Genomic DNA, 15,372 nt, shown 5'->3' on the forward strand with positions numbered 1-15,372 from the left:
TTATTTATAATAACATCTCCTTAACTTCGGTTTGCATATAACTGTAGACCATTTTGGCATGCACACTACCGTTGTCCAGGTACCTCAATCGGTTTCAACAAAGGGATAACAAAATATGAAATCCAGGGTATGCATCCCGGTCTTGCCCAGCGGAGTAGTTTACACTCAGGACGTGTTTGTTGATTATATTTTGGTCATTTCATAATGTTCTCATAAAAGTCCCGCAAGATATGCTTTTCTCTTACAATGGTTTATCAAAGACATAATGAGGGCGAAAATAAATGGAATGCAAAGTCTCATTTTTTTGGCAGTGGTACGGGGATCCTTTAAGATGTCTATCTCTCTGCAATTTTTTTTCTTATATAGTCCCCTTCCCTTACCTTCCGTTTGGATATAACTGTATCACTGTTAGCCAAGACAAATGTGTTGACCAGATAGTTCAATCGGTTAAATCGATTAAGTCAATCGGAAATCTAAGGTTCGAAACCTAGTCTAGCCCTTCTGATTTCTTTTTTCTATTCAGAACACTGTTGTTGAATATATTATTTTTTATAAATGTTCTGTTATTTCCAATACAAATCCGGCAGCGTATGGTTTTCTTTTCAAAAACAAATTATCAAATATAGATATACATACATAAACCTTATTTCTTGTATACCAATTATGAAACAAGTTTATACAACTTATTTTATTCACTCTTGTTAACCCGAATGTTAGCGTGCGGTGGGGTCTTACTGTGGGAGGGAATCGGAGTTCACGTATACAACCCACGTGATTTGATAGGTGACCCCATACCTTTTCACGACCGTTCGGTAAAAGACAAGTGCACTATCCACCGCGCCACCTAACCAGTCAATTTTGGCAGTTTTCCACACTACGTTACATTGTTTGGCAATGATACGGGATCCTTAAATTGACAATTGTGATATAGCAGTATATGTTACCAATAACCTATCTTCAGGGTCCCGATGTTCAAAGCAAGTTTTTGAAATGTATTTTAGAGAACTTTCCAAACACTTGAAAGGAATTGTGTGTTTGTTATCATTGAGTGAACATGTTAAATTGTTATTTATACATTTTGGTTTTGAATTTCAAAGTTTTTGACGTTATTCTAATTCAATGATTATGCGTTAAGCCAACTAGTCCTTTGCCAAACTGGGATCTGATGTGTAAATGCGGTAGGTGTTTTTTTTAACAACCAGGAAGTAAACCTATAATACAGAACGAATCACAATGTTCCAATCAATTGTTTACCTTGCTTCACATGTGAACATATTTATAGTTCAGTGTACAAACTATGTGTCATGACTTAACAAAGGCAGTTTGGGTGACAAGCATTTTATACACATGGAGTTCATACAAAACATTGATAACAATTACGGGACTTTGTCATCCATTGTGTTTAGTTTACCCCCATCGTACTTCAAGTGCGAAACACAAAGATGGTCGAAACCGAAGCTTAAGAGAATACCTGACAGGCGGTTTGGAATTTTACATGTTTTGTATCTACCATACAGGTATATGCTTATCGATTTAACACAAGTTATCAAACGGCATTTCCCCCTCTAGCTTGTGCAACTTCAGGCGAAGACATTGTACATATTTTCCGTCGATCCTAAACTTGTAGTATGACGAGATCATAATCAACAAATATATCACTTAACAATATCTATTTTATGAACAAAGATACACGATTAAATGGCAAACAACTACGGTAAAACCTCGATATAGTGCCCCTTTTTTCATTTACCGCCTCGTTTATCACCGATATAATTCAATGTTCCTTTTTTCGTTTTCTTTAGAATTCCTGTATACCCAAGTTTGTCGGCATTCCTCTTAATAACAGCAATATTTATCTAGACTAATGTTGGCAGTATAACTAGGGTTTCTGTTTTAATGTAGTCTTAGTTCCTGTTTAAATAATAGAAAGAATAAGTCACAGGTTCAGTAGAATTTATATTAACAGTTTGTTTTCTCTCCTTAGCAGCCAACGTTATGACAATGATAGTTTTATTTGAAGAATGTTATAGTAGAAACGTATTACTCACATCTGTTATTGTCCCTGTCTTCAACCATCGACATAGTATCAGTATCTGATGTGTTAGGCATTCGTCTGGTAGCTATATGTGTGCCTGTGTGAATACCTGGTAGTGTTCTGCCTGTTTCGTCGAATGCTATTTATATCATGAAGAACTCACGCGGTGAAAAATATACAAGTCATTATTGTTTATTTCAGTGTCATATATCAAAATATCATTGGTACATTTTAAAAATGTACAATTGTTTAGTATAAATCATGAGTAACATTGCAGGGATCAATACTCTTGTATAAAATATCGTTATAATAGTTATGACAAGTCACATGTTAATATGTTGACTAAAATTATCACAGATAATTAACAGTCCATGGAGCAGGTTGATTGGGACAGCCCCTACCTAACCAGCTCTTTGGATATTATGCATGCCATGATGAATACATAGTTTTCTTCTACATGTATTGCATTTAAACGTGATGAAATTATGTCCAAGGGTAAAGAGAACATATAGTTTACAATTTCATTCAAATATTTGTCGTAAATTGTTCTTAAAATCCTAAAATTCCGCGATTTGTTTTCTCAAACTAAATGAAACCATTAGAACACTGGCTGATAACTGATAAGTAATGTATTACAGTAAAGTTTATTCCTTTAAAATAAACGTTTACTTTCTAAAAAAGCATTTACATTGCAAGAATGTCATCCCCCATATCACCAATCAGTGCTAAACATCATTGTGACCGTTTAGTCTATTAAGTCTCTATCTGTTGTTTTTTTCTATTATGTAATTATTAAATTCCCATTATTTAAGCTGTTACTTAAAATGAATAGTAAATACAAACTCAATATGAAAGGACAACTACTAATATCATGGTTTTGTTTTGCAGACTGACAATACTTTGTATACCCAGGTGTAGATATGTTGACAAGGATCGTCATTATTTAATCGTAACCTATCTACATGAACATGTACCAGCCAATTAAATGCGTCAAGTCTTATCATACATCACATTTAAAAACCGGATACCTACACTTATTTGTTATCAAAGGATCGCACAAGGACAGCACATACATACACGTCATATAAAAGCAGGCTAAAGTAGTTTAATTTTTTTTTTTTTAAGGATGCCTGTCCCACTGAACTGCCCTTTTCCTTATTTATAGTAGCATATCCTTAACTTCTGTTTGCATATAACTGTAGACCATTTTAGCATGTACACTTCCGTTGTCCAGGTCCCTAAATCGGTTTCAGCGAAGGGATAACAATATATGAAATTCAGGGCTCGAACCCCGGTCTGGCCCCCGGAGTGGTTTTCACTCAGGACATGTCTGTTGATAATATTTTGGTCATTGCATTATGTTCTCATAAAAGTCCCGCAAGGTATGCTTTTCTCTTACAATGTTTTATCAAAGCCACAGTCATGGCGAAACCAAATGGAATGCAAAGTTTCAATTTGTGGCAGTGGTCGGGGATCCTTTAAGACGTCTGTCCCTCTGCATTGTGTTTTTTTTTTTTTATATAGTCCCCTTCCCTTAACTTCCGTTTGGATATAACTGTATCACTGTTAGCCAATACAATGTTGTTGACTAGGTCGTTCAATCGGTTAGATCAATATTATACCAAGCTGAAGTCTAGGGTTCGAAAACTAGTCTAGCCCTTCCGATTCCTATTTCCATTCAGAACACTGTTGTTGGTTATATTTTGTTAATGTTTTTTGGTTATTTCCCATAAAATTCCGGCAATGTATGGTTTTATTTTTCAAAAATAATTTATCAAATATACAAATTGATGTATTAACTTTATTTCTTTTATAACAATTATGAAACAAGTTGATACATCTTATCTTTATCATTCTTGTTGGTCCGAATGTTAGCGCGCTTGGGGGGTCGTAATATTGGAGGAAACCGGAGTACCCCAAGAAAACCAGCGTGGTCGTGAAGGTGACCCGTTCGATCTTAGAATCGAACCCCGCCCGACTTGGTGACAGGCAAGTGCACTATCTACTGCACCAGCCGACCACCCAGTTTGTCAAAGCTATATTCATGCCCGGATAAGCATTTTCCCGCACCACGTTACAAGTTTTGGCAGTGATAAGGTGATCCTTAAATTGACAATTGTATACGTGTGTACAAAGTTACCGATAACCTATCTTCAAGTTCCCGATGTTCAAAGCATAGTAAGCTTAACGAATCGTCAATACAAATTTTTGAAATGTTTTTTTAGATAACTTTCAAAAAACCTGAAAGCAAATGTTTGTTTGTTATCATTAAGTGAACATGTTAAATCGTTATATATACATATTTGGTTTTCAATTTCAATATTTTTGACAATATTCTAGTTTAATGTTTATGCGTCTAGCCAACTAGTCATTTGCCAAACTGGGCTCTGATGTGTTAATGCGGCAAGTGGTTATTACAACCAAGAAGTGAACTTTAAATACAGAACGAAAAACAATATTCCAATCAATTTCTTTACCTTGCTACAAATGTTAAATACATATCGGACAATTAACACAAAATATCTGTCATGACTTCAGAAAAAGCAGTTTAGGTGACACGCATACTACATTGTATACACATGAAATTCATACAAAATATGATAAAAACTACAGGACTTTGTCCTCCATATAGTTTACCCCCTCCGTGCTTCAACTGCGAAAAACAAAGTTAATCGAAACCGAAGCTCAATAGAATACATGACAGGCGGTTTGAAAAATTGATATTTTTTGTATATTTTTTGTATCTACCATACAAGTCTGTCATATGTATATGTTTATCGATTTAACACAAGTTATCAAACGGTATTTTCCGTCTAGCTTGTGTTACTTCAGGCGAAGACATAATACATATTTTCCATCAAACGTAAATTTGTCAGGTATTTGAAATTGGCATCACAAAGAAAATGTAGTGTTACCATTAAAATGTATTTCCTTGATTAACTGAAATATTAACTTTGACTTATTGTTTTCTTTTATGGTATTGTCCGAAAAAAAATGTACAAAACGCATCGAGTATATTAAATAATTATGTGTTCGTTGTATAAGAAGGTTTGGACAAGGAAACGAATTAAGTACGAGGATCTTAAATAAAGCCACATTTGTATCACAGTGTCCTAATATCTTAGTTTTCGTTAATTGCAACTGTAATGATAAACAAAGTAGAACGTAGTTAAATAATACTGCACAGACTAATTTATCCGGATCGTTCATTACAATAAATTTAAACCGGACAGCTAACAAAAATCTATAGAAGACCTACTTAATATGACACATATATTCTTTCATAGTGGAACACTTTTGTAGTCAGTGGTGTAATAAACAACAATAACATAGTTTAGGGCCGTGTTACAAAAGTAGGTTTTCCACAATGAAATCATGATGTGGCAAACATGCCAATGCATCCAAATAAAACATAAGGTACGATTCAGACATCACGTCCGCGATATTAAAACATCCAAATTACATATATGGAATGCTTTGACTGCCCATGGTAGTTCATTTTTAAATGAATATGGATTCTAAGATATTTGTGGCTGAAGAAAAATACTTAATTGCGAATAACAACTCGTCTGTTTTAATGACAATGAATATTCTATATAGCAGGCATTGGAAGACGCGTTTATTGCCACAAACACTATAATGAAATGTATAGATATAATGGTGTGCTTCAATTAACATATCAGCAGAATAACAATTGTTTTTTTTTTCCATATCACAACCAGTATCAACCCGAGGGCTGATATTGGTCGATGGATGATTCTGGGTATGATGTGGAAAAAAGCGTGTTTTTTTCTGTTTATTACATACTTACTAATAAAAACTACAATCTTAAGATTTATTTGTTCTGTTGAAATATTAAAAAAAAACGAAAAAAAAAGTGTGATTCGGGTTTTTCGGGCTGATACGGGTTTTAGGGTGTGATACGGCGGGGACTGATACGGGTTTTGGGATGTGATACGGCGAGGGCTTTCAAAACCGTGTACCCTAAACAATTACAGGGTTGAACACGAATAATTACAGTAAAAAAGGTAAAAATACTGTAAAAAAATATTAATCGTTATGTATCTACAGAAAATGCACCTATTCATTAAAAATCAAGAGGCCAAAATGGGCATGCATCGCTCACCTGGTATAAATCTAACACGTGTAACCTTAAAAGTGATCTAAAGTAAAGCTACAGGCAAAATATCAAAAGACCCATTTTTTTTTTAACATTCCACCCCTGTGATTGAAAGTCGAACAAAGTAATTATGTTGGAACACATTTTATAGCCTTTCATCTCAGGATGCAATTTGCAAAGTATCAACATCCTGGGACCCATGGTTATTCAAAAGAGGTCGTTTACAGAATTTAAACAAATTTGACTCCTGTGACCTTGAATATAAGTCAAAGTCATTTACTTTAACAAACGTAATATTCCTTGCTGCCTTGACTAAATATCAACATCCTGAGCCTTTTGGTTATTCAGAACAAGTTGTTTAAATATTTTGAACATGTACTTGTGACCTTGAACATGATTCAGGGTCATACATTTAAACAAAATTGGTAGCCCTTGATCCTTGTATGCTACTGACTAAATATCATCACTCTGGGCATTTTGGTTATTCAGAAGAAGTTGTTTAAAAGTTTTTAACATATTTAACCCCTGTGACCTTGAATATGGGTGAAGGTCATACATTTGAACAAACTGTGTAGCCTTCATCTCAGCATGCTACTGGCCATATAGCATCACCCTGTGCATTTTGGTTATTCAAAAGAAGTTGTTTAATGTTTTTCACATATTTGACCCTTATGACTCTGAATAAGGGTGAAGGTCATTCATTTGTACAAACTGTGTAGCCCTTCATCTCAGCATGCTACTGGCACAATATCATCACCATGGGCATTTTGGTTATTGAGAAAAAGTTGTTTAAAGTTTTAAACATATTTGACCCATGTGACCTTGAATATGGGAGAAGGTCATTCATTTGAACAAAGTTTGTAGCCCTTTATCGCAGCATGCTACTGGCCCAATATCATCACCCTGTTCAATTTGGTTATTCAAAAGAAGTTGTTTAAAAAGTTTTTAACATATTTGACCCTTGTGACCTTGAATATGAGTGAAGATTATTCATTTGAACAAACTTTGTAGCCCTTCATCTCAGCATGCTATTGACCCAATATCATCACCCTGGGCATTTTGGTTATTGAACAGAAGTTGTTTGGATTTTTAACATATTTGACCCCTGTGACCTTGAATATAATTTAAGGTCATTCATTTGAAGAAACTTGGTAGCCCTTCACCTCAGCAAACTACTGGCCAAATATCATCTCCCTGGGCAGTTTGGTTATCGAAAAGATGATGTTTAAAGTTTTTAACATATTTGACCCCTGTGACCTTGAAAATGGTTGAAGGTCATTAATTTTCACAATTTTGTAGCCCATTATCCCAGTTTGCTTCTGGCCAAATATCTACACCCTAGGCCTTTCGGCTATTAAGAAGAAGTCGTTTAAAGTAAAATATTGACGCCGGACGCCGGACGGACGGACGGACGACGGACCAGGTGAGCTAAAATAATGTGTCGTATTCTGGAAGTGAATCAAACTTGATAGCGTTACAAGTTTGGTAGAGTCGTAGTAAAGTTTACATGAATTGCTATCAAATTTTAAAACTCTATTTTGCGAGATGATTTTGGAAAACAATTTTGAATGAAACATACTGTATATCACTTTATTTCTGGAGATATTAATTTTCACATTTATTTACGGATTGGAATTTTCTGCTAATTTTAATTCCATTGTAATTAATATCAGTACTATTTAAGCCAATTGCGATATACAGCATTCGATGAAATAACTTGATAAACGTTATTACGGCACTTCGCCGTAACCAGACAGTTCACCAGTTAGACCAGTACCATCCCTTAGTTTTAACATGGAAACGGATTGATTACGATAATATGAAGTAAACTTAACGGCCCATGGTCATGCAACTATACTTATTGACACAGCCCGAAAAGTATACAAATTATATGTCTTCGATTATACCTTTCAAAAATGTTGTGCATTATCCTGAATATTTAATAAAGTAAATATCCTATGTACATAACATGTATTTACACACAGACACCACATTAAACATGTACGTGTGGATTATGACTTACTTATATATTTGCTTTTGCTTAGTATTACAAGCCAGCTTAACATATAACAACTAAAATGGTTCACCTAATTCTTAGACATAAATTTCAATAAAAAAGAGAAACACACAAGAGAAACATTTTAAAATGAAATAGAGAAATATCTAATAGAAACAAATGATATCTTTAAAAAAATGACATTATCTTGATATGCAACTCGGATATAGATTTCTCCATTGCAAATGTTTTTCCTAAAAAAATAAAGATATCCTTTTTTCCAAATATATACGGTTTGTTATAGATGCATTTTTACATAAAATGACCAAACTGTCATTGAATTACATCTTGCTTTGAAGAATAACATATATCTTGAAATGTACAAAAGACAGTTCATACATATACGACGTTAAGGGATATATGCTGTTTACAAAACATTATATCATGTGTGTGTATTGATTAGCTTATATCCCATTGAATACATGATATATTTGTATTTAGTTTTAAATATTAAAGGGTGACTTTTCAGTTTTGCAAATTATACATTACATGTCTTATTTACACAGCCAATGACAAAATGTTGACCATTCATAATACCACAATTTGTGTATTTTACTAGTATAAATACTTCCTAAGTCAGCAACACGAAGCTTGTAACTACATACCATGTTATGCTCAGCTACTGTACAGCAAACAGTTCATCTGCATTTGATTACACATTTAGGCACAAATATTAACTATGATACAATCGTCCTAATTACGCCCTACTCCCATGGGTTCAACTGGTGCATCACCTCCTAACCAGGTTTAGTTGATAACCGGTATATCTTCTATCACGTCTCCAAGACAACAGACGTCACTAAAACATCCTGTATCTACAATCAATAAAACGAAAAGAATATTACTATGAAATGTACATATATATATGCTAGTTTGAGAATAATTTTGTTTATAATTCAAAACAGTTTTATAACATAATACTTATTAATTAGGATCACGACAAAATTGTTCATCAGGAAATATACTATCAGTCAGATATGTATGATAATGAAGTTATCAAACAACCATTACGGAATCAATAAGAATATTACATTGATAAGATTTAATTGTTGGTCTTGTTTTGGTTGTCTTGATACAATACGTTTAAGTGTTCTGTTGTCATCTTTTACATAAATTTATTACTTCAGATTATGTTAATATAAAATTATGAAGCGTCGATCTGAAGGGAGAAAGCGTTTCTGTATATAAGAAATAATATGAAGCATCTCAACATTTCAAGTATATCTAGACAGTTTGAACATTTTGTTTTGTTTCTCTCCAAATAGTAAAATGTTCAGTACCTATGGAGGTTTTAATCCTCCGATCAGGGATTCGGTGTCCATGTCGCATTCATGCATCGCCAGGAGTATTGTGTTGACCGTTGGACAGGGATCGGTCTCTTTTATGAACGCTTCCAGCATGGCAGTGACCTTCACGCGAGTTTTTATATGTCTGTATTGGTCGTCAAAGTCATCTATCTTTGCGGGTGAAAAACCGAGTTCCAGGAACAAGTTAAAATATGTCTTGATGTCAACATGGTCAGAAATGATCGAAGCATCCTTCGTAGACGGGCACTTTTGCAGCACGCTAGCTGGCGACGTCTCGTCTGGAAACAAATAATATCTTGGTGCATTTGAAAAAGAAAACAACAAAAACGAAAACTTGTGATTCTTCCAATATTTCTTAAATGAAATCGCTCATTGTGTTTCATCGATACTGTCTCGATGAGCTCGAGAAGTACATGTATAATGAACTTAAGTTAGAAGGTACATTACGCTGTCATTACAACACGGAACAAATACATTCCGGGGACGAACGCGAGACTAGTAGACACAAGAAACAACATCTAACGAGAACCACTGTAAAGACTAAACACGTTTAGGTGAATTATAAAGGTGCGACATCAGACAAAACAGAAATGTTCGGAAAAGGGGATAGATATAGATTCCCTACACAAACAGTCAGACTATAACGAAACTTTGTAAATACCATCAAAAGTAACATTCCTGTTGGAGTCCAGAATGTTCACGAGCTTGGAAGGGTCAATCCCGTGTCGTGACATCGCATCTGCTATAGCCAAGAATCTAGTATCCGCCTTCGTTTTGAGGAGATGAATAAAGACCTTTGCTATGCGAGATCTAAAAGCGAGGTGGCGGTGCTCTTCCATCTCCTGATCAACAAGCTCGACCGGACAGTCCAGCTCGGAAAAGAACGTCTGGTATGTTCTGCCGATGTATCTAGATACTCTACCAATCTCTTTGAATGACAGTTTTCTGTCAGGTAAACCCTTCATTTTGTCTGCAACATGTAAAATCCCATAAACATAGTAGTTTTAAATGGAAAAGCATACTAACATATTTTATAAACAAATCAAAAGACAATTGCAAAAACATTTGTGAAATTCTCCTGATTGTCGAACACTGATTATAAACGATTTATTTAGTTGCTAAAACATTATATGCAATAGCGAAATTTTAAATGATTATGACAAAGTGTTTAGATTCACAATTATTGTATTGATCGATAGGGATATTAGTAAATTGTTTCAACTTGTAATACTGATTTATTGAACAAATGATATTTACAACGATATATACAATATGCGTAAAAATTAAAGTTGATCATGTTAGTAAATCACCCATATAAGTCCAAGGTCAACAACTTACCATCGTTACGACTATGAGCCTGTTTCACCTACAAAACAAACAAAATGTTGTTTTTTTGTCGCCGAACCATTTTCTGACAAGATACAAAATATGATGAATTTCAAAAGAGCATGGACACTTAATATTTCAGCAATGAGAAACCATAATATATAGAACTTATAAGCACGATTGCGTATTAACTCTTATGGAAAAAAGTATAAACTGTTTACCTTGTGATTTGGATCTTTAAACCAGACGTAAAGGTCGTCTCTATCTATCCAGCCAGGTCCTTTTAAACCGTAGCATATTAAACGTGGCGTGTCTAGAAGATCGTCCAACTTCACCAACTTATCATCGGTTGAGAACCGGTAGTCATTATGAAGGTAGAATTGGTATCCTAGATGACTTTGGTGATTCAACTCAAGAATACGCTTGAGAAGAAATTCAAGAACGTGGAGCAATGGAATTCCAGTTCCAGTTGGTATTGAACGATCTGTATTCTCTTTGAACAATGTCACTTTCATGGCATTGTCGCTGCAGTTGATGATCATGTTCCATAAGCAATCCACCGAAAGGCAAACGATTCCGCGTCGGATGAACTTTAAACCATCAAGTCCGGGCTGTTCAAGTCGCTGAAACCTGTGAATACAGGAGGCAATCATCTTGTCCCACACGGCCTGTGGGATGAAAGGGTTGTCGAACCTAAGGCAAAGAGTGGCAGTGGTAACAGTGTCAGGTTTATCAAGCACTGGGCCAATTATCTCGGGATCTGCAGTTTGTAGAATACTTGGAACTATGAAGTAATCCACCTCGGTACCTACCGACAGTGGTTTAGATAGTAAACCGAGAGTTTCCAATGCGATGCAGAGTCTGTCTTCTTTTTCAAGAAACCCAAATTTCTTGTCCTGCCCCCAAAGTTGTCTCATGAAGTTTACCGGTAAAATACCAGATTTTTCATATTCCGACCACTGAAGTCTCTGCTTCGCCGTTAGTTTGGAAGTAAACTTTCGGTCGGTTATAATGGCTTTGAATGCATCTATTATCCACTGTGCTCGAAGAACGATGAATGGTGATTTGCTATGGAGATCAAAGCACAGAAAAGATCCGAAAAACTTCAGTTTCCTGAAATGGAAACATCTTTGTTAGAAAAATAATATAAAATGGTAGAAGCCTAACTAAAAAAAAAGCGATGCCGATTTCTACCTACCATATGAATTGGATGATGTCATCTTCTTCTAATGGCACTGCTAACTCCCTGTTGATTTCCAACAAATCAGCATATGTCAGGATAGCATTGCTTTCATTTTTCAGTCTCACCAACTCGTGTTCAAAGGCGACCCATCTTGCAGGTACGGGTTTCATCCACTGAGATTGGAGCGGGGCAACCTCTATTATCTTCTTCCACACATTCAAGTAGGTAGTTTGCTTTCCAGTTGAAATATTTAGATGTGCAATGGGAAACATTTCATGGACGAGGGTTTTAATAATTCCACGAATTTCTGTATTCTCGTTCAGCTGTGCTATCACTGAGTCAAATAATCTTGTTTGATCTTCCTTCTGTGTAAAAAAAAATCGTTGGAGGACGTTAATTGATAAGCCTTCGTAAATTTTAAAGTAGCAGATATTTCTATCTAACTTTTGATTTCAGTGTTAAATATATATCAAAATTATTCCTCGAAAGAAACAAAGACATTAATAACGGGATTGAACAGATGATTTGTATTATTCATGAAGATATGTAGTGGGGCGGGATGGCTTAGTAGAAATATTGCTCAGATTTCAAATGGTAAACTATCCATTTGATTCCATCTGGGGAGAGGATTGATAATTATAAACCGGTTAAAATTAAATCTATAGAAAAAACTACAAGATATAGGAAATATGACTGTGTTGACGCATCTGTGATAAGCAGTACTTGTAACGACTCTTTTTTGTGCATACAATAAAATCATATTGTTTCTTTATCCTAATGTTTATTGATTTTTATTCGAATTTAGCATCACGAAATGTTGTTTTTTTCTGCAAGTAATCCAAGTTACTTTTTACAGCGACACTTACAAAAGGTTTTTTAAAAAATGAAAATTTAAAACAAGCATTTGTTATCAACTTAACAAAAGCATGACTGTGTTAATGCTTTCCTTTAACGTCAAATTTGTCCATAAAAGATAACTAGCATATCACTAGTCAATCAAAATTGCAGATTTGAAAAAAAATAAAACAGAACAAACACATTTATTTAAGGTATCAATATATATATATAAATATTATAACAGCGGAAACATCCTTTACGGACAAAGATATTATTTAAAATGAAACTCTTAACAACACGTCTTTAGCGCTTTCATCTCACCAAGGAAATTCTTCAGACTTTCCATACAATATATGTATGTATGTATAAATAAAACAAAACACGAAGATTAGATTTCGATTGATTTATGACGTCATAAATGGAGTACACGTACTTAAGACGTCAAAAATAATGACGTCATAAACAAAGTACACATAATATTCCATTGACGCATTTAATGCAAGTACATTCATGTTATCTTTTAAAGTCGTTGCAATTTCTAGACTTTCGCCTTATGTGTACTTTGTTTATGACGTCATTATTATTGACGTCTTAAGTATGTATACTCCATTTTTGACGTCGCAAATACATTTAAATTGCCTGAAGAGCTCCAAGATGGGCGAAAGCGGTAGCCGATTATACTAGTCTTCGTGTGTTGTTTAATTTATATTTTTACCATCAGAAGGACATTTAAAACGATTTATCGCTTCATATATGTATATAAAGCTTAAAGACTTGTTGTTTAGATTTTTCCTCTTTATCTTATTTCTTCGTCCGTAAGGATCCCTTTCTTCAGTTTTTATAATATATATAAATGTATATATGTGCTTTTAAAACCTTACATTAGAAGAAGCAATGTCCATGTGTGATCCCACGAGGATGATAGGAGGAGTTCCTTTACCATGTGCTGCTTGGTCAATAGCATAGGTAGCGATGGACCTCAGCCAGAATTCGATTCTTTCTGTAAAACACAAATTACGACGCTAATAATAGCGACTTGGTGCAGCAGGCCTGAACAGGGCATGCGTCATTAATTAGGCCGCCCTTCGTTACTTGTGTCTCTGTGTTATTTATCCAATGCATAAACACAATGTTTCCTATACACTATTACATATGGTTGATCAATCTTGAATATCAGAGAAAATATATTGTACTAGCTATCGAAACGTCAGACAAGCGTATTATTGATTGGCTATATTAGCTCTAAAACAATTATTAGTAAGAGCTTTAAAAAAATATAAAAAACGTTTAAACAGTACCATAGCCTTCCCTTTTTCGGCTTGGATCGAGACACATAGCGACGTCGAACACCAGAACGAAGACCATGTTGCTTGACATGAAACAGTGGTGCGTGTTGTAGAACACCTTCTCCCCTCCAAAGTCATAGATTGTGACGAAGCCCTTAACCTTTTCAGCGCCATCACCATCTATGTCGGTGCACATTATATTCTCTATAACGATCCTTTGTTTATCGGGTATTTCCTGGTGCATATGTTTTTCTGAAGGGAAAACATGTTTTCTAATTTGTTCTTGAGGTATGTCATCATGTTGAACTTCTGAAGAAGTAGGATTTCCGCTGCTTTGTTGTTGAGGTATTTCTTTTTGGTCAACTTCTTCTGAAAAGAAAGGGTTTAATAAGATATTGAAAATGAAGTTATGTAATGCAGATATAAACTTTTAACCATTGTATATCTTAATATTCTTCACAGTTACGTTCACTGATCATAAATTGAAATTTGTGACATGCATGTATTTTGTAAAATAGAAAAGCCATATCAATTGATAAGTTTTTGTTTAATTATCATGCATATGAGCTTGATGTTTAGCATCCGCTTGTATCCTGTTAATCGTTGGTGTAAAGTCAGTAGGCTACGTTTACCTTTTGGAATGACTAAGGCATCTTACCTCTTACTTTTGCTCTCACTTGTTTCGGTGTCTGTTTGATACCTGAAGAGTAAATGCATTAAGATTGTTTCAGTAACGCTATAGCAAGTATTACACATCACAATTTTGTTTAATCCATCTTCGATACTCATAAGCTTTAAGTGATATGTTTATGGTATACTCCACCCTCATCTACTGATGGTTTAATATTTTAAAGCAATGATAGGCTTGCAAGCGATTGTGATAGTTGCATTGCTAAAAATCGTTCTTAAAAGATAAAAGGTATTTACAAATCTCTACTGGCTAAATGCGTCGTTACAGTTACCTGTCTTTTTCCTAGATACAGGCGCATCCAACGTTAATGCATTTATTGATGCCACGAGTAGATCTGGTGTATTTGGTGACGCTTCTTCTTTATCATGGTGACGACCTGGTGCATCTGCAGACGGTTCCACAGATGCGTTTTCCTCTTTTTGGTGTCGGTCAACGATCTGTCTTAGTCGCCGACTACCCATTTTAATTTCCCCATCTTCATGAATTGTCTGTCGGAATCCAGTGTTCGGGTCGTAGGCTATATAGTTGACA

At 34.9% G+C, this 15,372-nt stretch overlaps 2 protein-coding genes across 2 annotated transcripts in view; both read right to left on the reverse strand.

The window, feature by feature from the left end:
- Nucleotides 1-2,159, reverse strand: part of LOC110446358 — a 34,273-nt gene extending 32,114 nt beyond the window's left edge. Inside the window, exon 1 of the mRNA XM_021491472.1 lies at nt 2,049-2,159. The gene's annotated coding sequence lies outside the window, so the exon portion shown is untranslated. The remainder of the gene's footprint in view (nt 1-2,048) is intronic.
- A 5,369-nt stretch (nt 2,160-7,528) lies between these two features.
- Nucleotides 7,529-14,509, reverse strand: LOC110446349. Its single transcript, XM_021491463.1, has 8 exons — nt 14,163-14,509; nt 13,746-13,864; nt 12,043-12,392; nt 11,066-11,957; nt 10,857-10,884; nt 10,180-10,488; nt 9,492-9,796; nt 7,529-9,026 (listed from the first exon to the last, which is right to left on the reverse strand). The coding sequence occupies exons 1-7, from the start codon at nt 14,392-14,394 to the stop codon at nt 9,492-9,494; spliced, it is 2,235 nt and encodes a 744-aa protein (XP_021347138.1). The 5' UTR covers nt 14,395-14,509; the 3' UTR covers nt 7,529-9,026.
- Between the last annotated feature and the right edge of the window lie 863 nt (nt 14,510-15,372).

Source organism: Mizuhopecten yessoensis, unplaced genomic scaffold (genome assembly GCF_002113885.1).
Source record: "Mizuhopecten yessoensis strain PY_sf001 unplaced genomic scaffold, ASM211388v2 scaffold2681, whole genome shotgun sequence".
Lineage (NCBI taxonomy): Eukaryota > Metazoa > Mollusca > Bivalvia > Pectinida > Pectinidae > Mizuhopecten > Mizuhopecten yessoensis.